Here is a 16,988-nt window from a genome sequence, read left to right on the forward strand (position 1 = left end):
TCACTCAGACCTTCATCATAATTCAGCACTGCCTATCAGTTCATTCATCTCAAATTCTCACTGCATAGTGACTCCCACATAAAGATGCAACAATAAAGCATCCGTTGTTGTCTCAGCTTTGAAATGTCAACAACGAGACGTAAATCGGCCAGATGATGCATATCATAAACAATATTTTGTGTTGAGTCACACCCATGGGTGGCATTACACTATTTGCTTACTTTTGTTTTGTTGTTATGAACATACAATAACTCATCTTTATCTCAGTCAAAGGGAAATTTCACTTTCTATTTTCTCCTTTTTTGATTTCTGAACCAATATTATTTATGCGATTATATTTTATTTTGTGTTTTATTACATCATCTACCCCAACACCAGCAAATAAATAATATGAAATTGTCTATTTCATATGTAAAACTAAGCAATGCAGTTAAAAAAGGAGCAGATTTCAGTGGCTGTATTTTCAGCCCATCTGGTGACATGAGCAATTTCCTGGCTAGGTCTGCCTGCATTAATAGCAGAAGGTTAAACAAACTCTCCGCAATGAGAGTGAAGCTTTCACAATGGGACTACAGTACGAAAAAGAGCCCTGGAGAGACATATTCTGGACATAATACAAAAAAAAGTGAAGGAAAGAAGACCAACAGAAAAAGTAGCTGTGTTGAGAAATGCCACCATAGGCAGCATTTACATGTTAAAGTCTACATGTCTATTTTCGTTTACCTTGCTCTGTGCCTATATACTATTAAACACAAGAAGAGGTTCAGATATGAATTATTAGATGGTCAAACGTTGCATATGTGCAGAGGTGTGGTGGTAGAGGATGCTGGTTAACTACATTTATATACTGACAATCATTTTCACAACTCCTCAGACACAAAATAAAAAGATTTTTGCCGCTTGTTCAAACTACTTATTGAAAATAAGCTGAATCAAAACAATTCCTTAGTTGTTTTGGGCACAATGTAATTGATTCATATTCAATCTACATAAATGTATTAAAAAACTAACTATTAAAGTATCTAGTTAAAGGTGTGACAAGATCTCGTATGATGAGATGTTGTGACAAGATTTGATGTCAAGGTGAAAAATTGTCTTGTGAGCTGTGATGTTATGATAAAGCGTGAGGGTGAAATTAGCATTGAAGATCTGAGGCAGGATTGGATTTAAATAGCAAATCAAGTGCTTTCAACACACCTGGCAACCCAGGCTGGCCTCGGAGTTGCACGTAACCGCTTTCAGTTCAGCAGCTGCCGCGTCCAACAGAGGCTACAACTGCAGCCACACACATTATGGTTCGTAACAATGCAATGAAATAGCACTTCAGATAAAGTCATAATCATCGTAAACACAAATGGAATTAAGACATGTGGAGTATTTCTATTTTAGTCGCATTATTGAAGTGCAGGACATGGAAACACCACAATCAAACTAATAACATTTGGAATGACTTTTAACCGCATTTTGCAACAGGATAAGACATACACACATAGCTGTTTGACACATTCTCTGCACCTTCCGAGTCTGGTCAGTCGTCACATTACACGTTTATGCTGTCTGGCAAAAGTTTAATTTTTTTTTTTTTTGTTCGGTGTACTGTATCAGATTACATTACAAATTACATTACATCCAGTCAGTAGCTTATATAGCTAAATATTTAGCAGTGTTTGCATTTCTTTTTCTGCATTGAATTAATTAAAATAAATAAAATATAATTGATTAGATTTTTTTTAAAGCAGCTAAATTGTTTTGCAGTTTGTGATTTATTTATTTATTTTTTGCAGTTAAATAAAAATATTTTTCATTCATATATTAGCAAATATTTTGCTAATATTTAAAATTATATATAAAAAACTGTTTTCCATTCAAATAGAATATTAGACAAAAATCTTTTGTAGTTTTTTTCATGTGCTTTACTGCATAGAGTTTATTCAAATCGAAGTAAAATAGCATTCATTACAAATTGATTTTTAAAATAGCACCTATTAGTTTTGGAATTTGTGATTGTTTTTTTTTTTCAGTTGAATAAAACACTATTTTCTATTCATGTATTTCATCATTGAAGACTTCTGTAAAAATCTCGTCTCGTTCTCATGAACCCAATCTCGTGTCTCTTCTCGTCTCGTGGAGTAAGCGTCTCGACACACCCTTAGTTACAGTTACTAGTTACTTCATTCAAAAAGTAACTCAATTACTTTATCGATTACTTACACCAAAAAAAAGTAATGCATTACTGTAAAAGTAATTTTTGAGTTACTTTCCAAAAAACATTTTTAATACTCCAATTAATGCCCTTATAACCTCACTGTTTATCAGCTTCATATCAGCTGATCAACAGAGAATACACTGTTGATCAGCTTCCCATTTTTAAATAATTTGCATTCACACAACTAAAACACAGGACAAACCTAAATAAAAAGTAATTTAAGTCCAGCAGTTCACAAATGAAAATATCACAAGGTTATAAACCAGCTGAGTAATATATTCAGAAACAAAAAAGCCAAAACGAAAGATACTTCAGCATCATAAAAGTTTGTACTTAACCCTTAAACATGTTCCTTCACAGCTTGAGTATGAAAACTAGCAACAAAATACAACATAAAACCTTTATGAAATAAATAAAAGAAAGTAATCTGAATGATCACTCAGAATCAATTTGGAGAAACTGCTATTACAGACAACCATAAATTGTATGTGTTCTAAACAAAACAAAAACATAACAGCTGCTCAAAAACGAAATCTATGAGCAATATTCAAACTAACCACATATTAACCGTGGTATGTCAGTAACTTATGGAAAGTAAGCTGTGTATATTCAAAGTGTAAAATCTGCTGTTGTACACAGCTATAAAAATATGTAATAAAAAAAGAAATCACAGCATTTCTCTGAGAAATACAACAAAATTTATTTAAATAACGTGTTCTGAAGTATAACAGAAATGTGTCACTGAGTCTACTAAAATAATCAACTTTGTTATACAGATAACAAATGTGTGCTTATTTATTTGAAATAACAAACATACAGTAGTAGTATTAGTAACAGTAATTAATAATGGACTCTTTTTACAAGGTATGTTGCGTTTAACGGTCATCAACATCTTAAATCCTTCACAGTTTTTAATATATATATATATTTCTTTTTTTTTAATAAATGAACATTTATATGTATTTATCAGGGTATATGCAGGAATCCTAAAGGTAATTTCAATACCTTTTTAAGACTTTTTAAAGACTTTTAAGAATATTTTAAGACCTCATTACCACTTCAAGTTCTAATCAGTATCAAACCTTTAACTTAATAAACAGTTGCTAATAAACAGTTTAAAAAAATCAATGGAGCACAACCATGCAACAGAACTTGGATAAGCCCGGAAGAAACAAACCTTGAAAGAATAAATTACGTGGTTGTTTTCAGTGACAGGTTTCAGCCACTGTTTAAACTCATCTTTCTCCAACCAGGAGTACGCAAACTTTAATTTTCCCATTTTGCTGTCTGTTTTGCTCTATGGCAGGGCTAATTCAATTAGTTTGTCATGGGGGCCAATTCATGAAAAGCATCCCAAATGAGGGGCTGGAGAGATGTGACTTTTCAATAGTGATGACACAACAGCAATATAAGAGCCCATATGTTGTATTTTTGCTCCTTAAGACACCTACGTTGTATTTTTCTACATTAAAATGTTAAAATACTGTATTTTGAAACTACATAACTTCACTGCATTGTACAATGTGGCTTTTTTTACAAACATTCAAATGTTTTATTTCAAAGCACAACAAAAGCAGTTTGAAGTAGGTTTCTTTTACATGCAGACACATTCATATGTTATGTTTTGAACTGCATAACAATTATGGATGCAACATTCATTCATTCATTCATTCATTCATTGATTTTCTGCTACTTTTCCGGGGCCGGGTCGCAGGGGCAGCAGTCTTAAAAGAGAACCCCAGACTTCCCTCTCCCCAGACACTTCCTCTTCTCCGAGGCCTCCTCCCGGTGGGACATGCCTGGAACACCTCCCTAGGTAGGCATCCAGGAGGCATCCGAAACAGATGCCCAAGCCACCTCAGCTGACTTCTCTCGATGTGGAGGAGCAGCGGCTCTACTCCGAGCTCCTCACCCTATCCATAAGAGTGCGCCCTGCTTCCCTTCGAAGGAAACTCATTTCGGCCGCTTGTATCCGAGATCTCATGTCCTTTCGGTCATGACCCAAAGCTCATGACCATAGGTGAGAGTAGGAACGTAGATTGACCGGTAAATCGAGAGCTTTGCCTTTCGGCTCAGCTCCTTCTTCACCACAACGGACCGGTACATCGATGCACAAAAACATCATATTGTAATGATAACTGGGTTACTAAATTTAAAAAGTAATGTGTTACAGTATTAGTTATTGTCAAAAGTAATGTCGCTACAGTAACGCATTACTAGTAACGCATTATTGCCCAACACTGGTTGGGACAACATGAAGGAATTGTGTGGAACACAGCATTTTTTACAGTCTAACTTTTTTGATTTGGAATGATAATTATTGTAAAAGAGTGCTACAAGTAACTTGAATTGAATTGAATTGAACAACATTGAGCAGACAACATCAAACAAAAATGGAATTGACTTTTAGTATGAATACAATCACAAAAATAATGCTACTGCAGTGATGAGAAATGAAGAAATAAAAAGAAGACAGGAGAAAGATCAGCACAGGGAGGAAAGCGGCAGTCTGTTAAAGTGAAGTCATTTATTCCAGACATGGATGACCCAGACATCCCACACAAACACAGAGCTCTATCAGTTCTTCCTTCTAGAACGAAATGGCCTGCTGATGGATTTGCCAAGTTGTTTTAACATGACCCACACCACTGAAAATCTGTAAGGTCTCTCCATTTCCCTTTCCTCCCTTCTTCCTAGCATATCACATGACAGGAATTCAGAAGTCACAATTCTACTCGATAAAACAATCGTTCTAATGGGTAACAAATGATTCTAATGACGCACCTTTGAGCCTGCTTTTGGCTGTTCTTGTGCTTATTTTTTTTCTGTTCTTCAAATAGTTGTTTTGGCACTCATTTTGCATCAAGTGGCAAGTTTCCATGGCATTAAATGTTCTACAACCAATTAAACAGAAGGGGGCTTGAAAGAATTTCAGATTTGCTGACAAGCAGACTTCTCTGAGGTAGAGCAAGATATCCGTGGCTCCAACATAATGAGGGGAAAAAAAAGGAAAGGTTTTCTTTCAGGTTCATGAACAGAAATATCATGTGCTCAAATTTAGGCCAAAAAGTGTCAAACTAAAGCTCCACACTATATTTACTCTAATCTATAAAATTATCCATATCTGTGAAGGGGAAATAAGTAGGGATGTCCCGATCAGGTTTTTTTCCCTCGAGTCTGAGTCATTTGATTTTGAGTATCTACCAATACGGAAACCCGATCCGATACTTCTATAATCAGCCTGATCTAATGAGAAAACATAAGTATTTTACATTTTGTCAGTTTAGTGGCAAAGTCGTACGAATTCGTATGAGTTCAGTCGTACAAAATTGTACAATTTTAAAAAGGAGGCGTGGCACCTAACCCCACCCCTAAACCCAACCGTCATTGGGGGATGAGCAAATCGTACTAAATTGTACGAACTAGATCGTTTGAATTCATACGAATTAGCCATTAAATCAAAAAGTTATGAATTGCCGTGAGATTGTGTTGTCTATAATACATAAAAAAATAAAGCAGAGCGAAGAAACAGATCGAGGATGTTCCTTATTTTTTATTTTTTTTATTTCATCGTATTGTTAACTTGAACAATCAAATAATAAATTACATCAATTCTTCACTTTTGGACTTTAGTGCAGTAAAAAAAAAAAAAATCTAATATAAAAACAAATAGCTCCTCAACTTAAAATACCTGGCAGGCAATCCCAAGTTTACTTATCCCACATTTTGCTATGGCAATGTTGTCATCATCAAAGTTATAATACCTCCAGACTGCAGACATACTCCGCATAACTATAGATTTGTAAAAAAAGAATATATATAAGAATATATAATATAATAGTAATAATAATTCTAATAATAATAATAATAATAATAATAATAATAACCAAAATAGAATAAAAAATTTATTAAATTAAATTAAATTAAATGTAAATCATAGTGAAAATGATTTTTTAATGTAATGTCCAAGTCACTTGTGTGAGATATAAAATGTATTTTATATAATAATAATAATAATAATAATAATAATAATAATAATAATAATAATAATAACCAAAATAGAATAAAAAATTTATTAAATTATTTTAAATGTAAATCATGGTGAAAATGATTTTTTAATGTAATGTCCAAGTCACTTGTGTGAGATATAAAATGTATTTTATATAAAATTAATAATAATAATAATAAAAAAAATTAAATTAAATATTAATAATAAAAAAATTATAAATAAAATAAAATAAAATAAAATAAAATAAAATAAAATAAAATAAAATAAAATAAAATAAAATAAAATAAAATAAAATAAAATAAAATAAAATAATGGATTCACCCAATAAAAAGCAAGTTGCTCCTTGAGAATAGGAAGCCTGGAACAGATTCAGTTTTGGTCACGGTAAGGGGCTAATGAGCCCTGTCTGCATTGTTATCTTAAATTTGTCAGGTAGTGCGATGGCTCTTACTCTGGAATGCTGTGAAAATCCGCCAGCCAGACAGAGAAACACAGACAGAATCCGGCTCAGTGGAGTGTGTGCAAAGGAGGCCATGTCTCCAGCACATGAGCTCTGTTATTACAAACACAGTCAGAAATATCTCAATCATACATGCGCAAAACAAAGTACTAAAATCAATGCGACAAGCAAACCGGACTGCAGCAATATTTCAACAAGCATCCACTGCATTTTTAAAACACAATTTGCAACAATAAAGCGGCTGGAGTGTCTACGAACGTCGAACATGAGGTCTGCTTTGTATTAGCTACAAGATGAGAGTAAACAGTAAAATGTTCCAGACTACTGTAAGTAAACCACAAGGCCTCAGCAGCGCTTTGGGACGGAGATGTAAGATACCTGAAAGGCTGTCTGCCAGATCTGACAGCATGGAGAGCTCAGTTAAGATACACAAACAATGACGAAACATGTGAGATCATCTGCGTTTAGAGCTAAACTTTAAAGGGATAGTTCACTCGAAAATGGTCATATGTTGTTCATTTACCTACCCTTAGGCCATTTAGGATGTAGCTAACTTTTTCCTTCATTTTTCTTCATTAAAGATGGCTTTTAGTATAAAATTGTAATCCTTGGTGATTCATAAAATTAAAGTCAACAGCTACCACTTGAGTAAAAAAAAAATGTAATTAATACCTGTTTCCTGATGATATATTAATGTTTAATGAGGCTAAAAAAATCAGTCTATTATAGATTAATATGAATGTTTTATTATTATAAATATTGTTTTAATGATTTCTCTTTATTTTATAGCCACAATGTTTTTGGGTGTTATGCTATTATTATAAAACTTATTACAAAACTTATTATAAAAAAGTTTTGTTTAACATTATGTTGTTTATTGGAAAGGTTTATATCTATAAACATGACTCTTTATCCAATAATTTTTATGCAAAATTGAGTATGGTTTGTTACAATTGGACCAAATTTGTCCGACTATTTTAAAATTTGTAATCTGAAAATAAAAAAAACATCTAAACATTGCAAAATATTGTCCAATTTAAAAAAGGAATGCCTATCACTTATCAAAAAGTATGATTTGATATATTTAAGGTTAATAAATACATTACAATGTCACAGGTTTAAACTTCACAGGTTTAAAAAATGCCTTCATGGGCCATGATTGTGATTATATTTGAATTATTTTTGACATAAAATCAATCATTTTAAAGGGCACCTATGGTGAAAAATCTACTTTTCAAGCTGTTTGGACAGACATGTGTGTATATATAGTGTATAGACCGTCATATTGGGGTGATATAAACACACCCAGTGCTTTTTTTTTAATTTAACAACATAAAAACGGTGGACCAATTGGAGCGATTTTCAGACCGACTGCAACTTTACGTAGGAGTGCGATCCCCCCGCCCATCGAATTGATTGACAGCTGTGCCTATTAACGTGTCCGGGTAGTCACATGTATAATCATATCAACAAGAGAGGACGAACGCAAAGCAACCGTGAATAAAAGGTGTGTTCAGTTTGCTAGAATGATCAATCATTATCAAATGTGATCAAGAGTGAGTTTTACAAGTTTAAAATGTTTTAAAACAGAGCATGTGTGTAATGAATTACAGCGATTTACTTCAGATTCACTTCATCAGCACAGCCGCATGTCAGAACAATTATAAAGGAAGATGCTTTAATCCCGGTATTTGGACGTTAAACCAGGTTTATTTTGTACGTTAAGATAATAGATATTCATACAGCAGTGGATATTACCAGTATCATGTCACATATGCGTGCAAAAAGAGTGCAAAGCTAAACGCGCGCTCTGTCTGTCTGTGTGTGTATCTGAGTGTGTGCGCGTGAACTTTGTAACGACATTGTGTGTGACTCATCGTTAAGTTGGCTCAACACAACAAATGAATCAAATACCAATTGGTAAAGTTCTTACTGTAGTATTTCTCAAAAACGCTACGTGAGATCTGCTTCCTTTATGTCTGATTGTTGTATGACGCAGCCGAGGGAGGAGATTAAGGCACGCTGAAAGGCATGTAGAAACGGTAGGCGGGGAGGACTAGCCTTAAAGGTGCAGTACGACAAAACTGCCTCCAGGTGCAAAAATGTATAAAATAGAATCTTATAAAAGGGGTAATAAAAAATCTGATGGGTGTTTTGAGCTGAAACTTTACAGACACATTCTGGAGACGCAAAAGACTTGTATTAAATCTGAAAAAAAGGGGTAACCTAGGTGCCTTTTAACTCATACAATGTATTGATGACTATACAATGCGACTGGTTTTGAGGTCCAGGGTCACAAAAATAAATATAATAAATACTATACTCAACCCTTTTTTAGCATATTCAAACAAGAACTGAAAATGTATTTAAATATCATGTCAATGTCTATTAACAAGAAAGCACTTAAAACATCATTAATGTTTATTTCCTTTTATTGTATACCCTCACATTTCTTTTTTTCTTTGTCTCTCTATACTTTAGATTAATTTAAACAGAGTTCATAAATACCATAATATTGCTTGAGGTCAGGTATTAATCTTGTTTACCTGTTTATGTTGACTTTCAAAGTGCCATTTACTTGCATGTTATGCTTAAACTATATATAATTATAATAGAATATAATATTTAATTATATATAATCTAATGTTCTACTGACAAAAGTGACCTACATTTTGGATGTCCTGAAGTTGAGGAAATCAACAGCAAGTTTAATTTTTGGGGGGGAATGTAATTAAAGAAATAATTAAAAATGAGTTATAATTTAGTCACCTTCAAATTGTTCTATGAGCCTGTATGAAATGTATTCTTCTGCTGTTTAAAAGAAGACATCTGGCACTATCAAACAGTCTTTTCACCATTGAACCCAAATAGGACAGCAATGTATTCTTCAAAATATCTTTTTTGCTGTCTCTCAGCCTGGCCAAGTTGCTTTAGTTACCAAAATCTCTTTAAACCTGCCCAGGTTGACTAGATTAGGAAATCAGCAAACTAGTTGAGTCTGGTTTAAGATGTTTCCTCCATTTTGTCTGGTTAACTGAGAAAGAAGATCACAGAAAGGAAGTGTATTTGGAACCAGCAAAGATTTTGAAGACAACTAATTTATGGATGGTCTTTTCATTGGAAAAGGTTGGAAACTGGAGCCATTTTGACGTGTCCCTATAAAAACACTACTCCATGCCGAAGGAACTTTAGAAGTGCTCGCTAATCTACTTGCTACTGCATTATTTAGCAAATGGGCCTTTCTTGGCATTCTTGCCAGCGTTGTGTTTGGCTGGAGCAGCAGAGGCAACTTCCCAGGCTAGAATGGCAGCCAAGGTCAATCCTCCTCCTGTTAAGAGCTTTTCCAGCTGTGCCATGGAAGAACAAGAGAGAGGGATGCAGGCAGGGGGATCCCTGAATTTGACTTCCTACCATTATAGAGTTCAGCTCTGCAGCAGAAGCAATTGAGTTTTCCTGTCTGTCACAGTGTCATGTTGCCTGAGTGAGATTTGACAGCATTTTTATTTGGTCAAGGTCCCTGGAAGGATTGTCTGGAGGCTCTGGAGGATGGTCACACGAACAGTGGGATGCACCTGGTAAAGCCGGAGAACACCAATAAGCTGATGCAGGTGTGGTGTGACCAGAGACAGGATCCTGGTGGCTGGACGGTCATCCAGAGGAGAATGGATGGCTCCGTCAACTTCTTTAGGAACTGGGAGACATATAAGGTGAGGCACAAGAAAAACTTCTAGCCAATAATTACTATAAGACCCTGATATTTTTTAAACCGTTTTTTGTGTTCTAGTTTTTCTGTATAGTGTGTTTGTATGTTTGTTTATTTATGTATTTGTTTATTTGTTTGTTTGTTTGTTTGTTTTTATTTGATTGATTGTTTATTTATTTATTCATTTGCTTGTTTATCTATTTATATATATTTTTTTATATATTTGTTTGTTTATTTATGTTTATTTCCTTGTCTATATATTTATTTGTGTGTTTCATATTTGTTTGTTTTTCATAAAGGCTCATTTTAATGGTTAAAATAAATGTTAGCAATCAATTAATTTCCAACTGATTAAAACCATGAAATACATACAAATTTAGAATTAATTAACCATGTGACTGTTATTTTTAGGAATTTTAGGAACTCTATGAAAACATTTAATTTATTATTTTTCTCAAATTTGGTTGTATACTAGTTTAAATGAATACAATGAACAATCATAGTGTAATTACTCTTAAATAATAATAATAATAATAATAATAATAATAATAATAATAATAATAATAGCAATAATAATAATAATAATAGCAATAATAACAACAATAATAATAATAATAATAATAATAATAATAATAATAATAATAGCAATAATAATAATAATAATAATAATAATAATAATAATAATAATAATAATAATAATAATAATAATAATTGGAATTAGGTACATTATGTTATGGCCGATAACTGATAAAATGTTATGACATTTTGTCTATTTAAAATAAAGTAAACAGTAAACACTAAATGAAACTAAACTGGTAGAAATCACACTACAATCTGCAATTAAAATCACACAAAGGTAATCTTAATTGGCAATACAATATACAGTCTCTATGTTATGGAAGTACAGTATGTCTTTCCTTTGCTTATAGTGGCAAGTTCTAGAAAGAAGTACATTTGTGTTCTTGTGGAAACAATTTGCTCACATTTTACCTTCGTCACTTAATGGCACATGGTCTATAACTCTTGAGCTGCTTCATATAAGCTGAACCGGATGGCGGTGAACATACAGACCCCAGAACGTAAAGCAGTTTAATGAGAAACACATGCCCAACAGAAACCGCCACACTACACTCCAATGCCTCAATGCAAAGGCTAACTTAATTATTCTTCCAACATTAATATGATCTATGTGTGTATTTTGTGTATGCCATAAATGTAATATACAGGTAAATCGAATTAATTAGAATAATTAGTAATTATTTAGTTTTAATGCTTTTTGTTCTACTGCACTGAAGCTTTTTTTCTGAAGCTTTTTTCTGTTTGTTTCCAATGTATTCTCAATAATGAAGTGATAAAAAGAGACAAAAAAACACTCGTTAAAAACCTTGAGATCACAATATGTAAAATAAAAAATAATAATAAAATTAATATATGTACACTGTTAACCATTTTTGTAAACTACTGTACAGTAGTAAACTACTCTACTCTACTCTACAGTATTTAACTGTAATATGAACTGTTTTATTTAAATGTTGGACAGATACGCAGTATGTTACTGTATTTTATTGTAAAAGTCCTTTAAAAGTCCTTACATCCTTTACACTTTTTTCTTACCCGCCCAATATAAACAAATATCCACGAGCGATTAAGTAGTAGAAAATCTTCTCTCCTTTACCTGTTTTAAACTGCTCGTTCTGTGTGTGCGAGAACTTACAACACTGCCACAGGTAATCTTACGTGCTCAGCAGACCAATAGAGATTTGCACCTTTTTGCATTCGGCTGGAGTTTCTAAATCTACTAAAATGTCCAGGATTTTGTTTTGTGTTCATTTTCTAAGCCGTCGTTAATTTTAAGCACACAGCTGCGAGAGCGAGAGAGACATTAAATAGTTAATTCTTTAATCCAAAAACTTCACTAAACACTCAGAGAGGACAAAATTAAAACTAAATTGGCTGCAGAATATTTGTATACCATTAGAAATGGGTAAACAACTCATTTGTCCTATCTAAACAATCTACATGTTTTATTCTTGTAATTATTTACATTTTTAGAGATATTGTCTGTTTTTTTTTTTTCTTATTTCTGTCATTTACTTCTCATTTGCTGTATATATTTTATTAATTTGATGATGTTAATATATTACATATACATCTAAAATGGTTTGGCAATACTGTGCAAAATGCCATGCCAATAAAGCAACCTCACCTTGAATGAGAGATAGAGAGAAGCAGTATATATATATATAGTTGAAGTCAGAATTTTTAGCCCCCTTTGAATTTTTTTTTATTTTTTGAATTTCTCCCAAATGATGTTTAACAGAGCAAGGAAATTTTCACAGTATGTCTGATAATATTTTTTCTTCTGGAGAAAGTCTTATTGTTTTATTTTCCGCTAGAATAAAAGCAGTTTTTAGTTTTTTTTTTAAACATTTTAAGGTTAAAATTATTAGCCCCTTTAAGCTATCTTTTTTTCCGATAGTCTACAGAACAAACCATGGTTATACAATAACTTGCCTAATTACTCTAACCTGCCTAATTAACCTAATAAACCTAGTTATTAACCAGTTTGGTTCAGGTTTGGAACAAGCGAAGGATGAGTAAATTATGACAGAATATTCAATTTTGGGTGAACTTTCCCTAAAGGACATGAGAAAACAAATGCAGAGTAAAAAAGAAACATCTTGCTTGGTAAACCGTAACTCAGTGGCAGGCGCTCTTCTGTTTTATTACAGCAAGGTTTTGGAAACATTGATGGAGAGTATTGGCTAGGTCTGGAGAACATATACTGGATAACCAACCAGGGGAACTATAAACTGCTGGTGACGCTGGAGGACTGGTCTGGACGCAAGACATTTGCAGAGTACGCAAGTTTCCGTCTGGAGCCCGAGGCCGACTTCTACAGGCTCAGGGTGGGCCGTTATCATGGAAATGCCGGTGACTCTCTAACCTGGCACAATGGGAAACAGTTCACCACTCTGGACCGCGATCATGATGTATATACAGGTATCAGTCTGTCAATAATACTTAAAATGAACTTTTTTTCGATACAATTTGTTTTTTATAAATATGTAATACAGTGTAATTTATCTAATAATAATAATAATAATAATAATAATAATAATAATAATAATACATATATTATAATTTATATGAATATACATGCACGCACATTGTATTATATATGTAATGTAAAAAAGTAATTTTATATTTAATAATATATTATTTAATAATATAATATAATATAATATAATATAATATAATATAATATAATATAATATAATATAATATAATACAGGTATTGTATATTTCAATGGCATTACATTGAAACATTTGCATTGATGTCCTTAAATTAATTTTATTAAATTATATAATATTAAGTTTTATATTATTATTATTATTATAAGTTTTGTATTTTTTTAGAATATCTTAATAATGGCATTATATTTACAGCATAATACATTAATAATAAATAGTAATAAAGGGACACATTCAATAACAAAAATAACACAACAAATATAATATTATTCAAACCGAACAAAAAAAACTGAATACTAGATATATATATATATATATATATATATATATATATATATATATATATATATATATATATATATATATATATATATATATATATATATATATATATATATATAAATCATATTTGTGATTTCATTATACATTACTATATGCACTTCATAGTATTTTTTCATATATATCGATATATACATGTATTATTTCCTGTTATTATACATGTTATTTATTTTTAGCATATAATTATTTGATTTAAGATGATTAATTTAATAGATTTAAGATTTTGCTTCTTCTGATGTAGTAGTGGTCATTTCACCTGCACGCATTTAACCTAAAAAAATGTGTTTGCCACAGGGAACTGTGCCCACTATCAAAAGGGAGGCTGGTGGTATAACGCCTGTGCCCACTCTAATCTGAATGGTGTGTGGTACAGAGGAGGGCATTACCGCAGTCGCTATCAGGACGGCGTTTACTGGGCTGAATTCAGAGGAGGTGCCTACTCTCTCAAGAAGGTTGTGATGATGATTCGACCAAACCCCAACACCTTCCACTGAACAGGACACAGCGAATGAACTAAAAACTGGCTTAAAAAGTGCAATTTGATTAAACTGTGGTTTGCTTCACACGTACATACTAAGGTGTGATATGTGGCAAAAAGACAAACAGTCTCTTGATTAATGTAAAGAAACACCAAATGATCAGAGACTACAAAAGGAAGCTCTATATTTAAAGGGTTAGTTCATCCAAAAATAAAAAGTATGTTATTAATTACTCACCCTCATGTCATGTTCAATACCCTGAGACCTTTGTTAATCTTCTGAACACAACTTAAGATATTTTAGATGAAATCCGAGAGTTGGCTAATCCTCCATAGACAGCAGTGGTCACAAGAAGTTCAGAAAAGGAACCAATAACCTTGCAGGTTTCTTGAGTGGATCAACTATAATCATATAAAGATCCATGTGAACACTTTTTTGTGCACCAAAAAATAAAAATAAAACTGTAAAATAGTAATAATAATTATAATAAATAAATAAATAAATAAATACATAAATAAATAAATAAATAAATAAATAAATAAATAAATAAATAAAAAACCTGCTTTTGTTGTTTGGTCAACGCAGTAACAAACCAGCATTTCCATGGTGCAATGAAATGAATAGGTTTCATAGTGCAGTGCTTTCCGTGTCCAATGTGAAAGCCACTTCACATCAAGCAATGACTACAGCTGGAGGGAAAGTATAACCAGTGCACTGAACACAATGCAGATATCTCTTTGGCAGCCAAAAATTTGGTGCATCACTAGTTTTTAACATTATTTTTGGTGCACAAATGTGTTCTTGTAGCTTCGTATGACTACAGTTCAAGTCAGATTAAATGTTTTGGTTTATGTTCTATACTTTGAATGTCTTGTTATTGCCTATGGAGTGCCATAAAGCTCTCGGATTTCTAACATATCTAACATTCTAACTTTTCTTAATTTGTTTTCTCAATATGAATGAAGGTCTCTGGGTATTATAAAGACATGAGGGTGAGTAATTAAAAACAGAATGTTCATTTTTGAGTTACTACTCTTTAAGTGCTAATTGCTTCAAAACAGAAAATGAAGTGTCTAATAGTTTTCCTAATAATTGACCAAATGCATGGAACGTTCTTATGACAACTGGAAAAAAACTTCTGGTGAAAGGTTGATGTGACCCTATATTCAATGTCATGATGTTCCTTAATAACCCTTAGCTTACAGTCAGTTAATTAGACCTAAGCATTCATTTTAGTTGTTTAAGCATTAAAATAAATGAAAAGACATGTAAATTTAGCAGCATAATGGCTAATTAATCAAAATCCACAGTGACCATGCATCTGGTCAATTGCTCTAGGAGGCAGTTCAAAAACAAAAAATATATTTTGGACATGATGTGTATTTTGTCTCTCTTGCACAGTAATGTCAAATAAGTTTGTTCATCTTTAATATTCAGTGCAATTGTGGATCTGTTGTCTGTTGTTTTTGTGATTTATTTTGTCAAATAGGCCTGAAAATAACTCTGATTAGTAAGCAAAATAAGACACAGGACATGCAATCCAGTGATAAGTAGCTTATGCTTTCCTAGTTTACTCATAGCTAAGAGAAGATGTACTTCCTGATGAAATGAATGACTCCTAATTTATTTCAGGGATATCATTTTAAAAAATTGGTATAAATCTTGTAGTTTAAAAGCAAGCATAATTAAACTTGAAAACACATCTTAAAACAGTCACTGATTGCTTCATCTAAACTGTATTTACTGTGTAAATTAGCTGTTGGCGTCAAATGAGGATCCAACACACGTTTATGTACATATAAATGCAATATTGTTGAAAATAATGTGTCATTTGTAATATACTGTAAGTGTAACGGATTTCCCCAAGTACTGTTAAACTGTTGCAATAAAAGATGTACAGCTACAGGCTTTGTCTGTGGGTGTATTGAACTCAATCGGTCTCTAAAGCTGTAGTGGTCCTGCTAGGTGCTAAAGTACAACAAAACAAAGATCTTCCATGGTTTTATACAATTTTAAATCAATCAACCCTCTTGATCTTATTAATGTAAAAAAAAATCTATCAACCCCCCTTTGGTATGTGTCCATCTATACTTGGTAAATGGCAGAGATTAGAAATGATTATTGTACTGCGAGGAGAGAAAGGGAGAGAGAGAAAGAGAAAGAGGCGCTAAAAGTAATGTTTTGGTCTGTTCATGTCCATTTCATATGATTGCTTAAGAATTGTGTCGTATTTACCTGCATGCAAACAATTTTCACATAAACTCACTCGTGAAGTGTGCATAGACATATGATCTTCCGACGTTTTTAATCACCGCGGACCGGTCAACGCTTGACATTTTAACCACAGACTGCGGGGTAAGGGGGGTTCATAGTTTTCTAGGCGACCATCAACTGTTTTCTCAGAGGATGACAAGCTGACAAAACATTACTGTAACTCTGATACAAGTTTTATTTATGGAGAAAATAAAAAAGCACTGCAGTGTTTGGGTGTTCTGTGTTTGTCTGAGATAATTAGTCTTACCGCAATGTGTATTGTA

The 16,988-nt window shown here is 32.6% G+C and overlaps 2 protein-coding genes across 3 annotated transcripts in view; one reads left to right on the forward strand and one right to left on the reverse strand.

The window, feature by feature from the left end:
• The window catches only part of angptl2b (angiopoietin-like 2b), a 37,184-nt gene extending 20,799 nt beyond the window's left edge, over nt 1-16,385 (forward strand). For both annotated transcript variants that reach the window (XM_056463271.1, XM_056463270.1), the window contains exons 3-5: nt 10,189-10,382; nt 13,111-13,381; nt 14,267-16,385. In XM_056463271.1, the coding sequence (XP_056319246.1) occupies nt 10,189-10,382; nt 13,111-13,381; nt 14,267-14,466 (665 nt within the window). In that variant the 3' untranslated portion in view covers nt 14,467-16,385. The remainder of the gene's footprint in view (nt 1-10,188; nt 10,383-13,110; nt 13,382-14,266) is intronic.
• Nucleotides 1-16,988, reverse strand: part of ralgps1 (Ral GEF with PH domain and SH3 binding motif 1) — a 218,384-nt gene that overhangs the window by 132,863 nt on the left and 68,533 nt on the right. The window lies entirely within an intron of this gene.

The sequence above is a fragment of the Danio aesculapii genome, chromosome 8 (assembly GCF_903798145.1).
Source record: "Danio aesculapii chromosome 8, fDanAes4.1, whole genome shotgun sequence".
NCBI lineage: Eukaryota > Metazoa > Chordata > Actinopteri > Cypriniformes > Danionidae > Danio > Danio aesculapii.